General features: G+C 46.6%; 1 protein-coding gene across 3 annotated transcripts in view; it reads left to right on the forward strand.

The window, feature by feature from the left end:
- Window positions 1–267: 267 nt before the first annotated feature.
- Window positions 268–24950, forward strand: part of ADCY8 (adenylate cyclase 8) — a 221026-nt gene continuing 196343 nt past the window's right edge. For all 3 annotated transcript variants that reach the window (XM_047783235.1, XM_047783236.1, XM_047783237.1), the window contains exon 1: window positions 268–1251. In XM_047783235.1, coding sequence (XP_047639191.1) covers window positions 295–1251 — 957 coding nt within the window. In that variant the 5' untranslated portion in view covers window positions 268–294. The remainder of the gene's footprint in view (window positions 1252–24950) is intronic.

Raw genomic sequence — 24950 nt, forward strand, 5'->3', positions numbered from 1 at the left:
GCGACTCAGAGCGCCGCGGCTTCTGCGGACAAATAGTCACAGCTGCCACGCGCGCAAGCTGCGACTTGGCGGGAGGGCAGCACGCAAGGACGCAGGGGTCTGCGGCGGTCTTGCAGACGCCCTTTGCCCCCGGGGCGCACTATGACCTGACGCGCGGGGGCCTCCTGCCCAGGGCCGCAGGGGAGAGAAGGGCTCGCCGCCAAGCTCCTACCAGGCTGCCGGTGGGGCTTTGGGCGCCCCCTCCCCCAGCGGCCTCCCCCGGGCTCCGCGCCTCCCGCCGCACGGCCCGGCGCCATGGAGCTCTCGGATGTGCGCTGCCTTAGCGGCAGCGAGGAACTCTACACCATCCACCCGACGCCCCCGGCCGGCGACGGCGGGAGCGGCTCTCGGCCGCAGCGGCTGCTGTGGCAGACGGCGGTGCGGCACATCACCGAGCAGCGCTTCATCCACGGGCACCGGGGCAGCGGCGGCAGCGGCAGCGGAGGCTCGGGCAAAGCCTCGGACCCTGCCGGCGGCGGCCCCAACCACCACGCGTCGCAACTGTCCGGCGGCGACTCGGCGTTGCCCCTCTACTCGCTGGGCCCCAGGGAGAGAGCGCACAGCACCGGCGGCACCAAAGTCTTCCCGGAACGCAGCGGCAGCGGCAGCGGCAGCGGCGGCGGGGGCGACCTGGGCTTCCTGCACCTGGACTGCGCCCCGAGCAACTCGGATTTCTTCCTCAGTGGGGGCTACAGCTACCGAGGGGTCATTTTCCCCACCCTGCGCAACTCTTTCAAGTCCCGGGATCTGGAGCGCCTCTACCAGCGCTATTTCCTGGGTCAGAGGCGCAAATCCGAGGTGGTGATGAACGTGCTGGACGTGCTGACCAAACTCACCCTCTTGGTTCTCCACTTGAGCCTGGCCTCGGCCCCCATGGACCCGCTGAAGGGCATCCTGCTGGGCTTCTTCACCGGCATAGAGGTGGTGATCTGCGCCCTGGTGGTGGTCCGGAAGGACACCACCTCGCACACGTACCTGCAGTACAGCGGCCTGGTCACCTGGGTGGCCATGACCACCCAGATCTTAGCGGCCGGTCTTGGCTATGGGCTCCTGGGAGACGGCATCGGCTACGTGCTCTTCACCCTCTTCGCCACCTACAGCATGCTGCCGCTGCCGCTCACCTGGGCCATCCTGGCTGGCCTGGGCACCTCGCTGCTGCAGGTGGTCCTCCAAGTGCTCATCCCCAGGCTGGCGGTCATTTCCATCAACCAGGTAACTCCTGCCTGCCTGGCTCTTCCCCTGACTCTTCCGGGGTTTTGTGGGTTTGGGGGGTTTTTTGTTTTGTTTTGTTTTTTAAGAAATAACTTGTCTAAAAAGGCGGAATCGCCTCCTCGCTCACGTTGAGTGCCCTCCCTCCCCCAGCCTGGCCCAGCGCCCTGCACCTAGGAGGTCCTGGGTGTTGGCAGGATGGTATGTCACTCTGCTTAGAGAACTGGAACTAAATGACCTTTAAAGTTGCTACCAACCCTACCCTTCTCCTCTGATGTTGTGAGTCATCCTTCTCTGACATCCACTAAGAGGCAGTCTTTTTTTCTGCTCCTCACGCATCCCCCAGGGTGTACGGTCTCTGGAGCAGGAGACAGAAGGGGGAGGAGAAGCACCCCAGTTTAGAAGGTGACCCATTCCTTAAGAGCTTTACTCGTGAGAGTTACCCGTAGGGTGTCAGTGAGGGTCTCTGGGATTCCGAGTTGGATTTCTCTAGGTCTCAGATCCTCAATTCTCCAAGGAATCACCATTCGTGAAACTAATCGCTGGTGTGGGGTACCCTGTTTGTGGTATCTCAAGCAGTCCTTCAGAGGCGCCTAAGACAGACATTTCCTTTGGGAATTCTTTATTGCCTGGGGGATCTAAGATGCTGTCTTCTCTGGTTACAAGATCCAGCCCCGATGCTCTGAATAAATCAACCTCAGGAACTGGGGCTGGTGGGGACTGGGGGACTGGGAGACTGTCCTTGGCACCGAATGCAAGTTTTGCTTAATTGAAAAGGGGTGTTTTGATGTAGAGGGTTTGAAATATTTAGGTGGAACCTGACTCTTTTCGTCGTCCTCCTTGCCCCCTTTCTCCCTGCCTCTCCCCATTAAATATGGATGTGGTTTTGTGAACAAAGTTATCATCATCTGTGAATGAGGAGGTAGACGATGGCTCTCTTGTTTAAGTTCATTGACATCAATGGATAATTAATGGTCTGGCACTTTCTTGGCCAAGTGTCCGGCGAGTAACAAGAGAATAAAGGGGGAGGGGGTTCCCGCCAGAAAAATGAGGGACTCTTATCGGCTGAGGTGTTTTCAGATAAAAAGCTGACGAGCAGTGCCAGGACAGGAGCCTGCTTTGTGCAGTCCTGCTCTAGCCTCAGCCTCTGGGTTACTTTTGCTCTGTTGGAAGCTTAAAAACTCCTCTTGGGGTCTGGTTTGAATAGACTGTTCTTAGAAGAAACAGGTACAACAACTATGAAAATCGCTCATGCCTTTAGGAGTGCTGGCATCATCCGAGCGCTTTACCCATCATTGCCCTTCTCGGCTTCTAAGGTGATGCGGAGTCTCTCTCTTCTCTGATGCTCTGTGTCCACTCGCTCAGGTTACCAATCTGGTTGGCTGCTTTTATGGTGGTGGTTGAAGTCTCCCTGGGTAGAGCAAAGCGCCTATAAAGTGCATGGCTGTGACCGTCAGGCAGATGAGAACCTCTGTGCGTAAGGTCGGACCCGCTGACTTGTTCCTTATTAAAGACAATAATGCATATTGTCGCAAAATCACCACACACCTTTGATGCAGGTGTATGGTAACATCTCGATTTGGGATTAAGTCTCTAAGTCTCTAAGTCTTGTTTACACATCGATCTGAACTCGCACATCCTCTGCGTCTCTCTCTCCCTTTCCTCCAAGCTCCCTCATTCTGTTCCATATTTTCTTTATTATGTACCTTTATTATGTACCACCTAGACATCAGCTGGCCTCTCCTTGCCCCTCTGGCTCCTTTTCCTGTCCCTCCCCCATCTCATCTCTTCTGTCTCCTTCTCCTCCTCCCTCCCCCTCTCTTTTTTCACTACAAGTTGTTTTCACAATATATCATAGCTATCTGACCAGTTGCAGAAAATTCCGTTTATTATAACCCACTGCTTCTCATGCGGGCGCCTTTCTTGCTACACATTACTAAAAACCTTCATCAAGTAATTTTGGAATAGTATTTAGAACGACACATCCTAAGTGGCAAATGATGAATATTTTCAAAGTTCTAAGTATAGAGACACTTCTTTCTTGCCAGATGAATCCAGAAAGTAAATGTTGGCTCCATATTTGTTTTATACTCCACTCAAATACGACCAGATGGGAGGAGATTAAAAATAACCTCAAAATGTCTTCCCACTTCCACCCCATCATAAACAATCCTTCGGTGTGAAATACCAGGGCCCTGGTACCTGCATACCAAGCTCATTCAACTTTCTGTTTGGGTGGGTTTTGTGGATGCACTATCATTTCCTAAGGTGTCACCTTTTACCCAGACTTGGAAGGAACAAGCAGAGTGCTCTCCTCCAGTTTTAGGTGCTGAAAGAACCTTGCTGGCTTTGGCTACAAAACATTTTCCTTTGGCGCCCCCTAGTGTTTAAAGTGTCTTTCTTGGCTCTTGCAGGTGGATGTAGCAGAGAACTCATCGCTTAAAAAAAAAAAAAAAATCAGTAATTTTTGGATAGGTAGTTTGAGTTCCCCTGTTTGGTGATCAACAAGGCATACTTACCTGCTAATGACCTTATGTAGAAACCGGAATAAACTCTTTACTATGGCTTACCAGATGCTGTATGAGCTGGTGCTGCTTTTCTCTAATTATATTTCCTTCTCTTCTGCCCCAAATATACGCTCTTCCTGTCTTTAAACTGTCTAGAGCGCCTTCCCACTTCTTAGGCTTTGTGCCTGATGCCTAGAACAATTTTTCCAGGTCTTTCTGTGGCTGACACTTTCTCATTATTCCAGACTCAGTTCAGACGCCTCTCCCTGGGACGTGACGTGTCTTATTTTCTCCGGAGCACATACACCACCTGAAATTATCTCATTTGTTTATATTTACCGTGTTTCTTCTCCAGCCCCCACACCCTCACAAGAACATAAACACTATGTAAGGGCAAAGACGTGTCTATCGTGTTGATTGTTTTATTCTTAACACCTAGTAAAATACCAGGCACATGATAGGCACTTAACAGTCACTGAATAAACAAGACTACTCATGGCAGAGGCAATATTATAAGGTATCCAAGTCCCCTAATGTTGTGTTGATGACAGCTTTCTACACACACACACACACACACACACACACACACACACACACGTTAAAGATAAGTAAGGCAATCTTATGCACGTAAACACCTTTGGAGAAAGCAATGCACAAAGGTAATTCTTTACAGTTGTACAATAGTTTACATGTAACCTAGATACATAGATGATCACATCCAATGATGGCAAACAGATGATTTCATTCTTCACTTTTAGTTCAGATTACAAATGACAGATTCTTAGAAACTTTAAAGGGGCTTCCCAGAGGTAATGATTCTAATAAACCACAAGAGCAGGATTCGAATCCTAGCTCAATGCTAAGCATGCTTCCGAAACCTTTCAGGGGGTATCCTTCTAAAAACATAAGTGTTTTTCACTTATGCTGTTTCACTACTCCAGAGAGTGATACTCCATATAGCTTGTGAATCAGCATTTAATGAAAAAGCCAAAGGGCAAGCATGAGGAGAAAATGATTGAATTGCTAGGAATAGGTTCTTTGTAGCTAGCTCATCATCTTACGCAACGGGATATAAATTTGTCAACTGCAAACCATAAACCCTGGCGCGTCTTCTTCTCTGCATTAATCTTGACTCCCATGAAGAGGATGGCTCATGTTTAACTTAGCATTTTCAAGAAGGAGGAAGCTAGAATGAGGAGACAGTCAACACACCTCGGCAGCTGTTTCACTTCACTGAAAATGCCATTTTCAGAAGCAGCAAATGAGCGGATGATTTGCCTTCCCTAATCCTAGCTTGAGAATCTACGTCTCTTCTCTCCCTCTGGAAGGAAATTGTGTCTCTGGTTTGACAGGGTAACAACCAAGCTGCAACTCTCTGCAGATACCCTATGTGAAGAGACTGTGTTCATTTCACTATCACGTGCTTCCCACGGTGGAGACAAACAGGATGGAACCTTCAAAGGGCCAAGCAGGAGGTTCCTTGCTATCAGCAAAGCAGTGATCCGTGTTTTCTCCTCCCCGTGAACAGTTAGACGGAAGTCATGGACTTCCCACCCGAACAAGGAGATTAGTGTCCAGGGCACATGTGATCCCTGCGTACGTTCTAGGTCTAAAGTGACATTGGAGGAAGTTCCCGGTGTGGCTCAGCAGTAATCAGCCTATCTGGTATCCATGAGGATGCAGGTTCGATCCCTGGCCTTGCTCCATGGGTTAAGTTAAGGATCCAGTGTGGCCTCAAGCTGTGGTGTAGGTCAAAGACGTGCCTCGAATCCCGTGGTGCTGTGGCTGTGGTGTAGGCCGTCGGCTGTAGCTCCAGTTCGACTCTTATCCAGGAAACTTCCATATGCTGCAGGTGTGGCCCTAAAAAGCAAAAAATATAAATAAATAAATAAATAAATAAATACGGAGTTCCCATCGTGGCTCAGTGGTTGACAAATCTGGCTAGGAACCATGAGGTTGCGGGTTCAATCCCTGGCCTTGCTCAGTGGGTTAAGGATCCAGCGTTGCCGTAAGCTGTGGTGTAGGTTGCAGACATAGCTCAGATCCCGAGTTGCTGTGGCTCTGGTGTAGACCGGTGGCTACAGCTCTGATTCAACCCCTAGCCTGGGAACCTCCATATGCCGCAGGAGCCGCCCAAGAAATGGCAAAAAGACTAAATAAATAAATAAATAAATAAATAAAGTGGCATTGGAAATACTGAGGAGCCTTCAGAAGGTTCAAAGCCCAGTTCAAAGGATTCCTTTCATTAGAGGTCAGCTCCAGACAGCACTGGGGAAGTTATTCCTTCCTTGGAGAGCCTCCCCCATTTCAGGTCACATCAGCCTCATTATGTGATTCGAGCCAAAGGGAGCCGTGCTTCTGTCCAGATTCTCCCTATGACACAGGATTTTCCCACATCTTAAACAAGTTGTTTATCCTGCTGGTTGCATTTGCCCATCTAAAAATCCATTACAAAATGACATTGTATGTACAAATAAAATATTAACGACGAGGTTATGCTTGCTAAGTTCTTTCACCAGGCACATGCATTCTAAGCATTGCAGCTGTGATTAGCATTTTACTCTATTTTAATCGCAGGTGACAGTCATAGGTGCTGCCTAACCCTTGAAACTCATCTCGGTCTCATTCCTCAGCTCATTAGTGATAAGATGATGAAAATCATTTCGTTATTGGAAAACTGAGAGGCATCAACATTTAACTGGAAAGCTCACTGCATTATACCTCCCTCTTGGGGATTCTAAAATGTTACAGCCAGTGGCTAATTAGTCCCCGGTACCTCTCGGTGAGGCAGATAAGCCGAAGTGTCAGCGTGGAGGTGATTTCTCCAAGATAACTCTCTGAGCAAAGGCAGCCAAGTATGCAAATCCAGGTGAGCCAGGGCTCAGGGTCATGCCATCAGATTTGAATTTCCCAAGCAGCCTTTTCTTTCCTGTCTCGCACACGTGCAGGGACCCAGGAGAGGCCAGAGCCAGAGAAATGCTGATTCAGTCAGGATCCTTAAACTTGACCAATGACAAGGGCCTTTTAGCTTACCGTGTGACCTTTAAAAAAACCCTTTGGAGGGAAATGCATTGTTTGGACAAGGTGGGAGAGAGGGGTGTCTGGTAGGAGCAGGTGTGAGTCAGGAGAGACGCAGGCCTTGCGTGAGCTTCCCCATGCATTGCTGATCCTTTAAAGGCAGGACTGACCTCAGAGGGAAAGGCGAAGTGAGTAGAACAGACCTACCGCCGTCTCCCTCCCTGTTTGTAAAATTCAGACGTCAGCATGTATTATACGTTCTTTGTCCAAGGCTGTGAAGTCACATCAAATAAAGGGCATCTTAGGACTCCTTAATGTACAGCGAATGGCATGTAATTTAAGTCATCTCAGGTTGGGATTTGACCTCAAGGTAGATACCTCAGAAAACACAAATACCCTACAAGTGAGTGTAACTGGGGTCCAGGTAAGGCACCTCACTGGTCATGATGTGCATTTTTTAAAACCCCAGACATCACCTTTTCTGTACATTTTCCTTTGGCAAATCCACATAGGCTTTAAAAATAATAATAATAATTGCAACATCCTAGCCTGTCTGAGACAATGACTTTCAAAAGCAGATTTGAGTGTCAACATTCCCAAGAGGTTCCCCCGAATGCCAGAAAATGGAAATATTATTCTCTCTTACTTGTGAAAAATACCCAGAAACTGTCCTTTCTTCTATCTTTTCCTTCCTTCCTTTCCTTTTCTTTTTTTTTTTTTGGTGATGGAGCATAGGCGTTGCAAAGGGTATTTTTAATGACATTGGAAATTACCAGTTAAACCCCTTCGGCCATGGTCTGGAGACACCTTGGTCCTGGAGTTGCCCATAGGCTTGACATCTGTGTGTTTAGAGAGAGTTGTACAATGAGGTGTGGGATGGTCTTTGCAAAATGGAATCCTGAATGTGTTTTTCTTCATATCCAGCAGTGTCACCTGACTGGTTTCAGTGGGTCAGAGCATAATTCAGTCGGAATTGGGGAGACTGGGAGGACTTTAATTCTGGAGCAGCTGCTGCAGCGTCGGGCTAAGTAGGACAAATGCATTAGTCATATTTACACCTTGATGATTGATGGCATTTGAAGAGCTCATCAAAAATAAGTGAAACCCAAGCATTACAGGAACGATTAAAAAATAGAGTTGATGGAGTTCCTGTCGTGCCACAGTGGTTGACGAATCCAACTAGGTAGGAACCACGAGGTTGTGGGTTCAATCCCTGGCCTTGCTCAATGGGTTAAGGATCCGGTGTTGCCGTGAGCTGTGGTGTAGGTTGCAGACATGGCTCGGATCCCACATGGCTGCGGCTCTGGTGTAGGCAGATTTGACCCCTAGCCTGGGAACCTCCATATGCCGTGGGAGCGGCCCAAGAAATGGCAAAAAGACAAAAAAAAAAAAGAGTTGATCCCACATTCAGTGCTGCTGGCAACGTGTAACCAAAGGACCCGACTACCATCATGCTGATGTGACATTTCACTGTTGTCTCAGTCTTTCTTAGGATGCTAATTTATTCATTTCACAAGTGTGTCTATCAGAGTTGATCCTACATGTGTTTGTTTGCAGAACATGGGAGACACTTGCAATATTCATTTCAAACCTTTCCTCTCACCAACAAATGGGCACAATATTGAGGCTCTGAGAGACCAGCAGGTCTGGAGTATGTGGTTGGGTGGCCAATCAGTTCGCGAGGCATCTTACTTTGAGGAGTGTTCCTTGCTTTCTCTGGAAGCAAGGTACCGGCAACAGAAGGCAGGCAAGTTTCTGGACTGTATAGGTCTGAACTTCAGTCAACAAGAGAATCAGTTCTGTAAATAATCCCCCCCACCCCCGCCACCCCGGAGTTCCCTTCAGTGGCTCAGCCAAACAAATCCAATGAATATCCATGAGGATGCGGGTTCGATCCCTGGCGTCACTCAGTGGGTTAAGGATCCAGCATGGCCATGAGCTATGGTGTAGGTCACAGACGAGGCTCAGATCCTGCAGTTGCTGTGGCTGTGGCGTAGGCCGGCAGCTCTAGTTCACTAGTCTGGAAACCTCCATATGCCACAGGTGCAGCCCTAAAAAGACAAAAAAAAAAAAAGCTCCCCATTTTCTTGGGGCTGGAGTTAAAGAACGCTCCTCTCCCCAGCCATCCACAACAGAGCCGTGAAAGCCAGTATGATCTTTCTGTGCTTCCCCAGGAAACATAATTGGATTTACACACTCAAATTAGATCATGTGAGTTTTGCTTATGAAGGACTATTTTAAGAAGTCAGGTCACTTCAGCAGCACTTCGGAAGCCAGCTTTTCTCCCTGCAAGATTTTTCACAGTCAGCTCTGCAGGGTACAGAAGAAGGCAGGGTAGATGAATTAACCGCTGAGGTCCCAGGGGTTCCCAGGAAGGCCTGGCCACAGCCTGGGAGGAATAAAAGCCATTCCACCAGGGCAGCTGTGGGGCCACCTTCCCAACCAATGAACTGGGATTATAACTCGGTGTGTTGTCAGATAAACCCTCAAGTCCCTTTTTCGTTGCTGTCCCTGCCTTGGACTCTGCTTGGGCATGTGTGTGATTCTACATTTGAATCTCATTTTTGGCTAGATCATGTCCCTTAATATGTGTCATACATTCCACATTCATTAGCCACTGGGGTTTTCTGTCCCTTCCCCATCCGGCATCCTGTCATATATGCCTAAGCTCAGGTGTTACTAATGACAACATATGGAAACACAAAATTCTCCTAAATCAGAAAATGATAAAAATTCACTATGAAGACATGCGTTCAGAATGCAATTAAATCCTATTACTGTTTGGGTTTTTTAATGAGCAAATTTTAAAAACTGCCCTCTGTCTATAAAGAGCATACCCATAAGAAATTTTCACAGGAAACAAGAATTGCTTTGTTGAACTATCTTCTAAACTACATCCTTGTCTTGTGTCAGCTGGTTTTCCGGTTGACTGCAGTAAACCATTTCAGAATCCTTGCTTGCTTTTTTTGTGTGATTACCTGCTGAATACACACGATTGCTTATAAAATAAAAACGACTAAGGATTAGGGAATGCATAGTCAAAATAGAAGTATTCCAGAGTTCCCTATGGCTCAGTGGATTAAGGATCCAGCATTGTCACTGCAGCGGCTTGGGTTGCTGCTGTGGTGCAGGTTCGATCCCTGGCCAGGGGAACTTCCGTATGCCACAGGTGAAGCCAAAAAAAAAAATGTGTGTGTGTGTGTATATATATATATATATATATATATATATATATATATAAAATATATTATATATTATGTATATTCCTTTAACTCAGAACCTAGGGAAAAGAGATTCAGCAAAACAGAACAGAACCAAAAAAAAAAAAAAACCTTGCAAGGCCTTAGAAGGCATTTTATATGTGTCCTCTGAGACAGAATAATGACCATTGGGTGGTCATTATATCATGAGAGATTTTGGTTCATCTAAAGCTGAAGCTTTGGGGAAAATAGACCTGCCCAGGGGGCTGCTTTTTTGAAGTGATGAGCTCCCTGTCATGAGGACTCTTCAGGGGAAGCCGTACAGACATCTGAAAGAGAATCCCATACACAGAGGCCTTTCCCTCAAGGTCATCTGAAAAGCATTGGTCGCATCGCTCTTGTTTTTGTTTTTGTTTCGTTTTTCCTTATGCAGCTGTCTCCATGGCATATGGCCGTTCCTGGGCCAGGGATCGAATCCTAGCCAGAGCTGTGACCTTTGCCACAGCTGCAGCAATGCCTGATCCTTACCCCACTGCACCATAGAAGGAACTCCCATCAGTAGCAGCTCTAAGCCATCACGGCTGCTTTTGCAGGCAGGGAAAAGGTCAGGGCAAAACCCAAGGACAGGAGGCCAAGATGGCCAAAGGTCATTTGCCCGTTGAGTGGGTGGCCCTTTCACGATCCTTGGTCAGTGATATCTGCTTGTATTTTGGTGACCAGAATCCTGATACCTGGCCCCTCCATCAGCAAGAGACGATGGCAAAAATAGATGAGATTTTACCGCTTCTCAAAGGAATCCAGATTGTGTTAAGAAGAAGGGGTGAAGAGGATTGAGTAGGAAAATTGTGCCACAAATGCTTGTTGACCGACTGTTGGGCTCTAGGTTCTGAGACATAGATGGTACTAAACAGTCAAGGTTGTTGCTGTGATGAAACGGATACGTGAATGGGTTTGAGGAGGGGGTTTGTGGCTCTGGGGCAGAGGTAGGGAGGTTGGTGTCTGGCTCTTAGAACACATCGGAAACACAACATTTGGTAAATGTTTTACACAAATGCCAGTCTCAGGCTCTTTTTACTATAGACCTCTAATGCACGAAAAAGCAAAGCTGCAGTGGACTTCCCTTAAAGGAAAGGTCAGATTCTAGAAGAAACTGTACATGGGCATGGATCGTCCTAGGAAAGAGTGTAAAGGGGCCCAGGGGCAGGGGCAGGAGGTCAGTCACTTAAGCATCCCCTTATCACACAATGAATGCATCCCGGGCCTGGGGACCAGGAGATACAGCATACAAACGCATCTGCCTCGTACTGGGAAGGTCAGGCTCGTCTGCAGCTCCAGGCTCTCCCACCTGTTCTGTGTTCATAGGAGCCCCAGCTGAAAACTGAGCAGCTGCCTTGGAGCTGTAGGATCCATTCTCACACCAGGGGCGGGCAGACAAGGAGCTGAAGCAAGGCTCTCCCTCTCCTGGACACATCGCTACTGCAGTGTCAGCCCTCAGAGCAGCGTCACCACCTTTCACGGGCCTGCCAGGCTGGGAAGCCCTGAAGGTCAAAGACTGTGTCGTACCCATCTTCATGTTCCTAGCATAGTACCTGGCACATGGGCGATTCTGAACACTGTACTTGTGAACGAATGGAATGAATGAATATTACAGGACCGCCTCCTTCCCCTAATCCTGATCATCCCCAGACATGCCAAGTCACAGACCGAGAGAAACCAGAGAGAGAAAAGAGATCGGTTTCTCTGGTCAATGCAGGCAAAAGCACTCCAAAACTTGTAACAGGAAGTGCTCTGGGCAGAAAACCCCAAGCTGAGTTTTTGCTGGAAGGAAAACTTTTGTGTTAAGGAGATAACATGAAGGAAAATTCAAGTAATTATCCAGATCATTTAAGTCAATAAAGAAGAGAGTTCCCGTCATGGCTCAGTGGTTAACGGATCCGACTAGGAACCATGAGGTTGCAGGTTCGGTCCCTGGCCTTGCTCAGTGGGTTGAGGATCCGGCGTTGCCGTGAGCTGTGGTGTAGGTTGCACATGCGGCTCGGATCTGGTGTTGCTGTGGCTGTGGCGTAGGCCGGTGGCTGCAGCTCTGATTGGACCCCTAGCCTGGGAACTTCCATATGCCGCAGCTGTGACCCTAGAAAAAGGCAAAAAGACAAAAAAAAAAAGAAGAAGAAAGAAAGAAGAAGAAGTGGGCGAGGGGGGAAATGTGTTGGGGACCTAAACTATCCATAGGTTTATGTCCATTCCTGGAAATTTTAAATGGAACTGGGCCATCCATACAGGATAGAGTCATAGAGTCCAGGTCCAAACACGGGTCTCACCCCTTCAGTGGCTTCCTTCTTGGCTCTTTAGCACCCTGGCTCTGAATCCCAACACCACCGCCTCACTCAGGCTGTCTTTGCTCTGTGGCATACTACCCCAAATCATTTCTTTGGCCTGACCACTTGGTGGTGCCCCCTTCTGGTCACCTGTGGATATTCATCCTCTGACCTCACACAGGTGCAGCTGTGGGCAAGAGGTTCCCCCACCTTCCTACCTGCCTCCTGGCGCTCGTCACCTCACCCCAGGAGGAAGACATTCAACAGAACCAGTTGACCTTGGGAGCATGGTCACTGGACAGTTGCTTAGTCTGCCATTTTCCACAGCTTAAAACCTACCACCTAAAGACCAGTTGGGACTTCCTGTCGTGGCACAGCAGAAACAAATCCGACTAGGAACCATGAGGTTGCAGGTTCGATCCCTGGCCTTGCTCAGTGGGTTGAGGATCTGGCGTTGCCGTGAGCTGTGGTGTAGGTTGCAGACGCGGTTCGGATCCCACGTTGCTGTGGCTCTGGCGTAGGCCAGCAGCTACAGTTCTGATTAGACCCCTAGACCCCTTATCCCACGAGTATGGCCCTAAAAAGACCAAAACAAAAACAAAAAAGACCAGTATGTACCCAAACTGGACCTCTTTATCTGTAGACTGCTTTAGGGCAAAAAAAAAAAGCCTGATTTTAGATGTTGGAACGCAATAGAGCTGACTGAAGTAGTCTTTCTGAATTCTGAAAACAGTCATGAGTAAGTCTCCTGTTTTCAGTTCTGAGAAGCCTTATTTGCCTTTAGTTCATTCTTCTGCTGTCAGTTAGTTTGAGAAACAACATCAGAATCAATAAGAGCAAAATTCAACATCAAACTCCCCTCCCCCTTTCTGAAGGGAGTCTTCCTAGCCTGCTGGTGATGGGCAGCTCATTCGAGGATGGGTCCGTGGGCACAGACAGTCAGTGTCCAGTGAGGAGAGTGCCCCCTTCTCGATGAACAAGAGAGAGACAGCCTTTGTCTCTGACCAAGGGAACAAGGACATCAGGTGCACTTCTGGGGGCCCTGGCCAGGCCCTTTCAGCCAGAGAGGAACTGTGAGCTGTGCCACTGGGCAGGGAGAGAGAGTTTTGAAGCCATGTAAGGACATCTCCTAAAAAATATAGAAACCACAAATTCATCCTAATTTTGCCATGGATTGTTCCCAGTGACATTGGCCAAATGGCTTTGGTGTCTTCAGGCACAAGTATCTTCATGCCTAAAAAGGCGTTGTGAGTAGCAGGAAAAATGCAGACCGACTTAGATATTCCTTCTTCTCAGATCGAATGATCCTTTACCTGCCCACCCTTCCTTCCCCAAGCTGCACTGCTCTTGGCCTCCACGTCTCTGTCATCAGCCAGGCTGTGAGCTTCACAAAGGCAAGGGTTGTACCTGAGTCACAGTTGGGTTCCTATAACAGCCTGCTGCTGGGTACATAGACTCTTCCTTGGCAAATACGTTCAGGGCTTGCCCTTCAATTCACCTCTTAAATGTTGAGCCTTCCTCAACTCCCATCTCATCTGTTTCTCCATTATCCCACTCCACTCCTCTCCCGGGGCAGTCACGGTGTCCCTTAGTTAACAACCATGCAGCCATGTCCTAAATCTGCATCTCCAGCCCTGTTCGGTCTGTTAAGCCGAAGACCAGGCTCTCTCGTGACCTGCTGGGCACCTCCAGTTGAGGGTCCCAGAGGGAGCGCAATCGCAGTGGTCCCCTCTCTCCCACCCAACATCTGTATAGAATCCTGGCGGTGTCTCCTGCCATCACCGGGATCTGTCCAGAGCTCTCCATCCCACTTATCTCTTTCCATTGCAGCCCCCATGATGTCTCAAGTCTTTCATTCTCTGTGGTCCTCCAGGCGCCTCCCAAATCCTGGTATTCTCACCACCGCGCACCCCGGTGGAACTCCATCCCCAGTTTCCTGAATACCGCATGCTGGCTCATGCCTGAGTGTTTTTCTGGAACAATTCTTCTGTCTCTTCCCTTCCTTGTCTACCAACACTCACGTGGGTGTCACCAGCTCTAGGAAGCCTACCCTGGGCCCCTTCTTCAGGACACGTGCCAGCTTAGGAACCAATGGCCTGGGTTTAATTATTTGCTGGAGAATCTGAACTCAGATTAGGTCTTTTGTGGAGGAGGGGCCGGTAGGGGTTACAGACTTTGACAGAAAGACAAGAAAATCTTCAAGCAAGACGCTTGCAGCGGGAAAGCAGGTGCATTGACTATTGCTGTGTGCCAGCCCCGCACATCTCGCAGGGAGAGCGTAAGTGTGTTGACACCATCGTAGTGCAGGATGTGGATTCAGACCGCCTGGGATGGATCCACCCTTTGTTCCTTTCAAAACACTGACGAGGTCTTAATCTTTCTGCACCTCACTTTCTTTAGCTGTAAAATGGGAAGAAGAGCAACAGCCCAAAAAAAGCATGGAATAATACTCACAGAGTATTTTCAGAATTTAGTCCCAGGCCTGGTACCTAGAATCACACATTTTTTTATTATAATTTAATTTTCAAAACACTTACCCTTTCAAACCTTAGTGTGCTTAGGAACCACCTGGGGGTCTTGGTAAAACTTGTAGATTTACCAGGGGAAACTCAAGATTCTGCCTTTCTGCTGGGCCCAGGTTCGAGGTTCTGCCAGCTTGCAAATGGTAATTCAAGGAGTAAGGCTTTGGAATTCAGCACAGACGCTAGACATTACTTTCTCTGCAATGGGTTTTCTGACACTCTACCAGAGGGATTTATGTCCTGTCTTCTTTGCTTGCCTCATGCCCTTTAAATCTCTCCATTTTTTTTTTTTTTTTTTAGGGCCTCACTCGCAGCACATGGAGGTTCCCAGGCTAGGGGTCGAATCGGAGCTACAGCTGCCGGCCTATACCACAGCCACAGCAACTCAGGATCTGAGCCGTGTCTGCAACCTACACCACAGTTCATGGCAATGCCAGATCCTTAACCCACTGAGCAAGGCCAAAGATTGAACCCGAGTCCTCATAGATACTAGCCAGTTTCATTACCACTGAGCCACGATGGGAACTCCCTACATCCCTCCATTTCTCATTAACTTATTCTTTCATTTAGTCCTTTATGCATAAATTTGTATGGAGTACCACTGTGTGCTGGGTGCAAACAGGAGGAATTACTGTGATGAGGAAAAGAGTTCCACATCCTACTATTAAAGGGATTTTAATCTAGAGTGAGGGACAGCCATCAATCAAATAATGACCTAAGTACGTGAGTAATATCAAACTGAGTTAAGTGCTTTTAAGTCAGGGGACCTGGTTTAGTGCCAGGCTGTGGCTAGGTTGAGGCTTGTAAGGCATTCGGGCTGCAAAGTATAAAGAGGCACAAACTCTCAGGGGACAAGAAATGTTTCCTTAAACTGTGTGCCTGAGGCACCCAGTTTGCTTCCCAGGTCTTGGCTCCCATTTCTATCTAAAAGAAAAAATCGGACTTGAACTGAGCAGGGGAAATTCTTCTTTTTTTCAGGCCACACCTGCAGCATATGGAAGTTCCCAGGCTAAGGGTCGAATCAGAGCCATAGCTTCTGGCCTATGCCACAACCACAGCAAGGTGGGATCTGAGCCGCATCTGTGACCTACACCACAGCTCACACCAACGCCAGATCCTTAACGCACTGAGCAAGGCCAGGGATCGAACCTGCATCCTTGTGGATACTAGTCAGGATCGTAACCCCCTGAGCCACAACAGGAACTCCGAGGAAATTATTCTTAATTAAGACCAAAAGGAATAATAGGGGGTGGCAGGTGAGGTTGGAATTATGGTTTCCTTATTTGTTGCTTTTACTAAACCCTCTGCTCTTTGAGGCAAGGCACTGTCCTTTAATATATTCCTGAAATGGACAATGGCACATCACAGGAAAAGCTGGTGAGCAGAGGCTTGTTGAGTAAATGCCTGAAGAACCATCTTGGCATCAGCATTGCTGCTGCCCTTTTTATAGCTGAGGATGCCAGGCTCAGAGGCTTACATCATTCCCTTGGGTGAGACAGCTAATAAAGCATTTTAACCACATCTGTCTCATTTCAAAGCCACCCCTCAATTTGATGGCCTTTTAAGGCCATTTCATCTCAATGAAACTCTGCTCGTTTCAGAAGCAATGAGTTAAAAGTAATAAAGGGAAAAACAAATAAAATTTGTATTCCAAATGGTAGCCATGCTCATAACAATGTGATTGCTCTGTGGAGCTGGGAACAGCGCTTTGTATTGAAAGAGTACCTGACAGCAAAGACGGACCTCAGATTTTGCATCCAAGATGGTGCAACTTTGTGCTGACCACGCCACCTGTCTTGGCCTTGAAATTAATTCCTCACAGCCCTAAAATTCTATCCCTATGAAATAATTTTGGAGATGGTTTAGCGATGGCGCCTATGAGCAATAGTGAATGTGAGTGTGATGGTTTTTATGCTGTCATGGTTCCTTTGACTCCCAAGCTCAGATAACGTCAATTCTTAGGGAAAACAGAGCTGGCAGAGGTCTGTGACCTCTGAGAAGGAAGAGAAAGATGAGTAAGAATACAGCAAATGCTGAGAGAATTACTTATTAGATGGTATTTAATATTTAATTTCTCCTAGTGGCTTAATTACACTGATCCCACGAGTTGTAAACTTGTGTATGATTTTAGTCATTCGATTTGTTTCAAAGGGAATAGTAACTCAGATATTTAATTGACAATCATTTTCCTTTGAATATTTAACTAGTGACTTTGGGGTGCCTGTCAGAATTGCCTCTCCGTAACAGCTTTTACCCAATGTGGATGCCCGCTTTATGTGATAAACAAGCCATCTTATGTCAGTGTTTCCCAGAAGTGACTGAGCTGCATGTTTGTGCAGCCTGAATACCCACAACTTGGAGTCTGGCTTCTGTGGTTTCCTCTTCCTTGTCTGAAGCCCCCAGGAAAAGACCCCAGGATCTCAGAGAACTCCCTTCATCCTGCCCTACAGTGGTCGCTTCATCTGTTACGAGATGAGAATATTAAGATATTTACTGCCAAGACTTTGCAGGTGTTAGGAATGTATGAGAGGCGCTGATGAGCGTGGAAGCCTATGGAGCTGATACACAGGGTAAACAGTAGTGTTTCTGTGACACGCTTGTGCTTCCCAGACCAGGCTGCCTTGCTCTGAGGTTGGGCTGGAACTGGCCAATCACAGGACAGCAGTCCACAGGCTGGGTGCCTCCACCGTGGGTGAAATGACAGTTGTGCCCCTGTCATTCCTGGCAATAACAATCATTGTCCACTAGAGGCAAAAGTTGCACCTCAGGATGAGAGAATGTCGACTCAGCTTCAAACTACACTTGACTGCAACGTTTCTTTCGTGTACAAAAATACCAGTCATTAGGAATCACCCCTTTGCCATGTCTTTTGAACAGTCTTTTCTTTTTCTTTCTTTCTTTCTCTTTCTTTTTCTTTTTTTCTTTCTTTCTTCCTTTTTGTATTTTTAGGGATGGACATGTAGTATATGGAGGTTCCCAGGCTAGGGGTCAAATTGGAGCCACAGCTGCTGGCCTGCACCATAGCCACAGCAACGCCAGATCTGAGCCACACCTGCGACCTACACCACAGCTCATGGCCATGCCAGATCCTTAACCCACTGAGCGAGTGAAGCCAGGGATCAAACCCGCATCCTCATGAATATTAGTCAGGTTCTTAAGCTGCTGAGCCACAACAGAAATTCCAGAATATTCTTATAAGGAAGAGAAATCATTTTTGCACTTAATGCTGTTATGTCTCTATACAGATTAAAGTCTTCCTTTATGAAAAGCCCTTCCTAATTTGTGGAAGATGAAAACAAATTTTCACTTGATATCCTGCCCAAAATGCCTTGGTTTGAGGTAATCTGGGTACGAAAAAGGCTTAAAAGATCCTTTTATTTATTTCTTTTTGAAAAGATCTTTTTAAAGTCTAGTTAATCAACTTTATTTTTTTCAATCCAAACTCATGCACATGCACATAATTCAAACTTTGAACCTGTCCCAATATTTTACACAACCATTAAAGGACAGCAAAACGAATCCACTGTCAATAAAATTAGCAGAGTAATTCATAGTGTGGTTAATATCAAGGTCCTGTCAACACATAGGATAAGCAGAAGAGGATTTAGAAGAGCAGCAACTTTTTCTTTTCTTTTTCTTTTTTTTTTCTTTTTTTATTTTTTGTCTTTTTAGATCCGCACGCACAGCATATGGAGGTTCCCAGGCTAGGGGTCGAATTGGAGCTGTAGCCACTGGCCTTCCCCACAGCCACAGCAATGCCAGATCCGAGCTGCATCTGCAACCTACACCACAGCTCAAGGCAACACCAGATCCTTAACCCACTGAGCGAGGCCGGGGATCGAACCTGCAACCTCATGATTCCTAGTCGGATTCATTTCTGCTGTGCCATGATGGGACCTCCCAAATTTTTATTTTCAAATTAGAGTAAGCACTCAAATCTAAAACTAATGAAAACGAAAGTGTGAAGGGAGACCCACTCTGCTTCTCTTTGTGCTGCGCTTCCATTCATCCCCTCTCGCCACTGTGCCATTCTTCTGCCCGGCCCACTGAGGCACCCTCAAGCTTCCACTGAACACTGAGAACCACTTCTTTAAAAGACCCCTTCCCTGGAGTTCCCGTCCTGCTGCAGCAGAAACCAGTCTGACTAGGAACCACGAGGACGCAGGTTCCATCCCTGGCCTCCCTCAGTGGGTTAAGGATCCGGCGTTGCCGTGAGCTGTGGGTAGGTCAAAGATGTGGCTCAGATCTGGCATTGCTGTGGCTGCAGTGTAGGCGAGCAGCTATAATTCTGATTCAGCTCCTAGCCTGGGAACCACCATATGCCCCAGGTGGCCCTAAAAAGACCAAAACAAACAAACAAACAAACCAAAAAACCCTCCCAGTCTTTGGGCTTGGAAAACTTAGGTGTCCCAGAGGGAGAGCCGTGGAGAATAGCAGAACTCACACTTAGCAGTGCCCTGTTGGGGTCTGTGGTGTATGGTTCACATACTTATCCTGTTCCTTCTGAATTATCCACACCGTGGAACTGCAACCCCTATTTCAAAATGAAGAAATTGAGGATCAGAGATGAATTTGGCTGCAGCCATTCAGATTGTGTGTGGCCAAATGGGATTTTAAACTCAAGGGTCGTGGGTACCAAATACGCATGAGTTCCTGTGGCCTCCCACCACCGCCACCCTGGACCAGCCAGACCTACAGTAAGACGTGAAGTCCATGTTTATTCACATGGAATAACGTGTGTTCCTTTCGCTTATCAGCTGTCTGCAATCTGCTGAACTTGAGAAAGACAAAGGCAAATAAGGCATGTTTCCTATCCTCATTTCTCTTATCAGAGCAAGAAGGCAAGAGGGGAAGTTAGTCCATCAGTGCCTGGACTGCCGCCTGCAATGGCTCTATGGACAGCTGCAGTGGGTTTCATACCTTGATGCTCTAAAGATTTGAGAAGCATCTGCTCCTTTCCCTGGCCTTCTGGGCATGGCTGCTCATGCCCAACAGAGAATTACCATTTAGAGAAGAAATTGAGAAAAGTTTCAAGATCTGATACTTTCACATTCTCTCTCTTTCCTCAAGGCCAGATTAATGGACATCCCAGAAGGAAAGGGGAAAGAATCATTACAAAGTTTATGAAAATATGCAGAGCAAGCCCTTATTTTCTAGTAGCCCTTATTATCTACTAGCAAAAATGAATCTCTTCCTTTCCTGCTTAGGTTCCTGAGCGTAATCTAGACCTCGTTGCCCACGTGATCCTGAGTTCCACTAAACTGTTTCATGTACTTTGACATGTCAAGCCACTTGAGAACACACCTGTCTATCTGGGGCAAGTTTCTGCACATAGGCTGTCTTATAGAGGCTGCTTGGTGGCTACTGACATGCATTGTTCTTTCTTTCATATAGAACCAGACTTTTATTTGGGGAGGTAATGTGACCAGATTTATATATATATATATATATATATATATGGAGAGAGAGAGAGAGAGAGAGAGAGTGTGTGTGTGTGTGTGTGTGTGTGGGTGTGCTTGCTTGTGTGCCTTCTTTGTAGCCTTGGGTAGCCAAGAATATATACGTGGCACTCATCACTGGAAGGTTTTGGAAAGCTTTGCAAAGATGCCTGATTCATCTGGGAAGTCTGCTTTTTTTTTTTTACACCATCCCCACTTTAGTCATTTTCTGCCTGGTAAGCAGATGTAAAGGCACCTCCACCAGCCACCTCAGACCACAAAGAGACTTTGAGGATGGAAGCCCCACGGTAGGATGGCGGGTCACAAGGAAATAAGAAGTCTAATACGAAGGGAGGAAGGAAGCGGGAGAAGGAAAGAAGGTGATAACTGTGTGAGGTGATGGATGTGTTAGCTTGATGGGGTAGTCCTTTCACAAAGTATACACATAGCGGAATCTCAAGGTGTGAATCTTAAAGATATGCAATTTTATTTGTCAATTATACCTCAGTAAAGCTGGAAAAAAAGCTTTTTTAAAAAAGAAATAAGAATTCTAGGACACTGGGGAGATCCCTTCGTAGCTCAGTGGTTAACGAACCCGACTAGCATCCACGAGGACACAGGTTCCATCCCTGGCCTCCATCAGCGGGTTAAGGATACAGCATTGCCGTGAGCTATGATCTGCTCAGATCTGGCGTGGCTGTGGCTGTGGCGTAGGCCGGCAGCTACAGCTCCGATTAGACCCCTAGCCTGGGAACCTCCCTATGCCGTGGGTGTGGCCCTAAAAAGACAAAAAGACAAAAAAAAAAAAAAAGAAGAAGAAGAAGAAGAAGAATTCTAGAACATAGATTATTACACTGTTGAAGTGGTGATGTTATAACCTAGCCCTGAACAACTCATCCCTAGAAACTTTTTACGACATAAAATAGACTCCAAATTTGTTTAATCCGTTATTATTTTACTCTTCCATTACCAACATCCAAATGCAATTTCTGATCAATGGTGGCTGCAAACTATGTTCTCAGTGTATTGTCCAGTAAATAAACATTGACAGTTTCTTAAGATAACATTACAGCTCTCCTCTTATACTCGCTGATCTGATCATGTAAGGCAAACCGTCATTTTGTGATTTTTTTTTTTTTTGGCTCCACTCTTGAGGTTTGGGGAACCATAAAGAAAGACCCAGATCAGAGGCTGTGCCATCTACTATATAATTTATAGCACTAGAATAAATGCCAGGCAATAATTAGGGCTAGAGAATCCTTTTAGGACTATGTCCCAAGGGAAGAAACTTCCTATGCCTTCCTATTTATAACCCTTTGAAATTGCACCAGGCTTTGTGAGATTAAAAATCATCCCTGGAGGTGTTTAACAGAAGCCAGATGCCTGTCGCCAGTGATCTGGGGCAAAAGGCAAAGGGTGAACTAAATGATTTTTGAGATCCCTTCTAATGTGAAGCTTATGACTCGGTGACTCTTGATGTTATAAATAATTGGTTAGATGTAGAATAATTGGACTCTAAAAAGAAGTTCAAAAAACCTTCTAAGTCTCATAAAGGAATGCTGGGCATTTACATCCTGCAGTTCCCCCTAACCTTGTCCTCCTCCTGGACCTTAATCTCACTGATCATCTCCCAGCAGCTCCCTAGCCCGTCCTTGCAGTTGCCCAAGCCAGAAAACCCTAGGCAACCCTGTCACCTCTCCATCTCTCGGTTCCCACGGCCCATCTATTTGCAAATTCCTGAATATGCTCACATTTGCCTCCTGAATATGCTCACATCTGCCCACTTTATCTCTGCCCCTTTTGTATCAGTGCAGGAGACACTGTTCCTCATTGAATCAAAGCCACCTCCCCAGACCCTCTTGACTCTTTCCAGTTGACTGGCCAGTCTACTGCCCACGTGTCACCAAGGCGGAGTTTCCCTTGTAATGACTGCTTAGAGTTCTTGGGTAAATGTCAGCAGCTTCCCATTGCTCTTAAGGCAAAGGCAGAGTTCCCTTTGGGGACCCACTTTTTAGTTCTAGCCTCGGTCTGTCTCAGATAATACCATTCTTCATCTCACTCTCGCTCCTGAAGTCACAATGACTTGATTGACCCTTGAAAGACCCATTTATCTTTCTGCCTCTGAGCTGTCTGAGATTCTGTTCCTCCTTTTCCTGAGAAGCTTTCCCTTCATTCTCAGCTCAAAGAATGTATATCAGGGAGGCTTTCTCTTCCCTGTCTTAGGTCACAACTTAATCACATTTGAAATACCCCCATACTTTTCTTAGATAACATATACCACACTGTGTGTGTGCTCTCGCACAGTGGAAGTATTTATTCCATGCTTGGTTTTCCACCAGAGAATAGGTGTGATGAAATAGGAAATGAGTCGGGTTTACTTGCACACCTGAGTACTCTCACCATCCCATGTTTGATAAATATTTAGTAAGAATGAATAAATCAATGGGAATCCCCAGAGCTGCTCTTCAGGGCCAGATAGTAGTTCTGGCCTCTCTAAAGGATGTATTGCAGTAAATTTTAATGTCCAAGAGGGCAAGATCGTTTGGGGTTGGACCAGGGTTCAGGTTAGTGCTTCTGCCAAGCTTCTCACCTCTTTCTTCCTAGGCTCAAATTTGGGGAAGGCTAAAAATGGCAGATAAAATATTTTTAGTACCAGCAGATAAACGGGAATCATACCAAGGGAAGATGACCTAATGAATTTGCCAAATTGCAATGCCAGTGGTCCTACCAAAACCATTATACCAGAGTGATGCCTTTCTTTTAATAGTCCATGTCCTAGTAAAAATGCTTGTGACTTCCACAGTCCTTAAATAGATGGTATCATTAAAGAGGCAAACGCCAGTCTTATGAAGCTTAATTACTCTTATCTTATTGCTTATTTCCTATGATGGATCTCAATAAGCTTGAGTTATCAAGTAAACAAGATCTATTGACTTTATGAAGAGGAAACTGACACAGATACCAAATTGGATGGCTAGCTAACTAGATACATAGACAAATAGGTAGATCAAAGGGAAATTTACATACTGCTGGGGAGGATTTTTTGAGTCATACTGGCGTCATTTGTCCTCTGAGTTTGGGGAATGAGTCTGGGAAGAGTAACAAACATTCAAAGAAAGTAGGATATAGATGCATATGCTTAATTTATACATTTTCTATTAAACTTGAGAGATCCCTGGTGGCCTAGCAGTTAAGGATTTGACATTGTCACAGCTTTAGCTCAGGTTTAATCCCTGCCACAGGTGTGGCCCCCCAAAATTTTCTTTATACCACTTCTGCTTAAGTATCCCAATGACCAGGAACTCACTCCATCCCAAGAAGCTCTTCGCCTTTGCCTTATGTGACATCCTACTCGTTGCAAATACTGTTTGTCATTGACATGATGTTGGCGGCTGCCTCAGGTATCTCAGGTCATCAAGTTCACTAATCCCAGCGTTACCATCACTTCCGTCACCACCACCATCACTCTCTTGCTCCTCCCTCTTCATCATCATCTCCACAAGGGTCCCTGACATTTCTGTAGTATTTTGAGCCAGAAGAAAGGTGTCATTAATTCTGACTGGGGACGGGGAGGAAAACTTCACTGTGGCAGTTGACCTGGGAATTCAAAGATAAGGTTTAGAGATACTGATAAAATAGCGGAGTCGGGAGACCTCCATGGCCAGAAGGTGAGATACGCGTATCTATGGCCCACGCTACATTTTAATTTTCAGGAAAGGTACGCTTGTATATTTCCTCTCAAATAGAAGAAAGTGTTTTGGCAAAATGATTGAGAAAGTGAGAACAGAGGGACTGGAACTAGAGCGCTCGGGTTTAAATCCTGACGCCACCAATCAGGTGACGTGGCAAGTTATTCAGCCTGTTTAAGCCTTGGTTCCCTCATCTGTCACATGGGGGTAGTTACGGTACGTGTCTTATAAGGGAAGAGTCAGGATTAACAGAGGTGATGTGGATACAGTCTTTTTTTTTTTGTCCTTTTTGTCTTTTTGTTGTTGTTATTGTTGTTGTTGTTGTTGTTGCTATTTCTTGGGCCGCTCCCGCGGCATATGGAGGTTCCCAGGCTAGGGGTTGAATCGGAGCTGTAGCCACCGGCCTACGCCAGAGCCACAGCAACGCGGGATCCAAGCCACGTCTGCAGCCTACACCCCAGCTCACGGCAACGCCGGATCGTTAACCCACTGAGCAAGGGCAGGGACCGAACCCGCAACCTCATGGTTCCTAGTCGGATTCGTTAACCACTGCGCCACGACGGGAACTCCTGGATACAGTCTTTAGGCCACATATGTTACCTATTGTTACGCAGTTTGCAGTGGAAGCTATGTGAGGGCAGAGACCTTGGTTCTTTAGTTTATTGCCGTATCTCCAGCCCCTAGAATAGTGCCCATCACATAACTGATACTTTTCAATTAATTATTGAATAAATGAACAGAGCTCCTGGGGGGAGTCACAGGGCCAAGGTTAAACAGTTGGAAGGTGGCTCAGACCAAGACACTACAAAATAGCGCAATGAATGAAGGTGTATGCCTTTGATATTTTTAACTGCTATTTCCAAGTCATTTGATGGAAGGCTGAAAGAATATGTTTAATACAAACATCATTTCTCCAAGATGGTGTATTTTACCAAAAAAAAAAAAAAAACTGCCTCTCTTTCTTCGAGTGTTCTCTTTGACCTTTAAAAAATAATAATACCTAAAGGAGACGG

Source organism: Phacochoerus africanus, chromosome 6 (genome assembly GCF_016906955.1).
Source record: "Phacochoerus africanus isolate WHEZ1 chromosome 6, ROS_Pafr_v1, whole genome shotgun sequence".
NCBI classification, from domain to species: domain Eukaryota; kingdom Metazoa; phylum Chordata; class Mammalia; order Artiodactyla; family Suidae; genus Phacochoerus; species Phacochoerus africanus.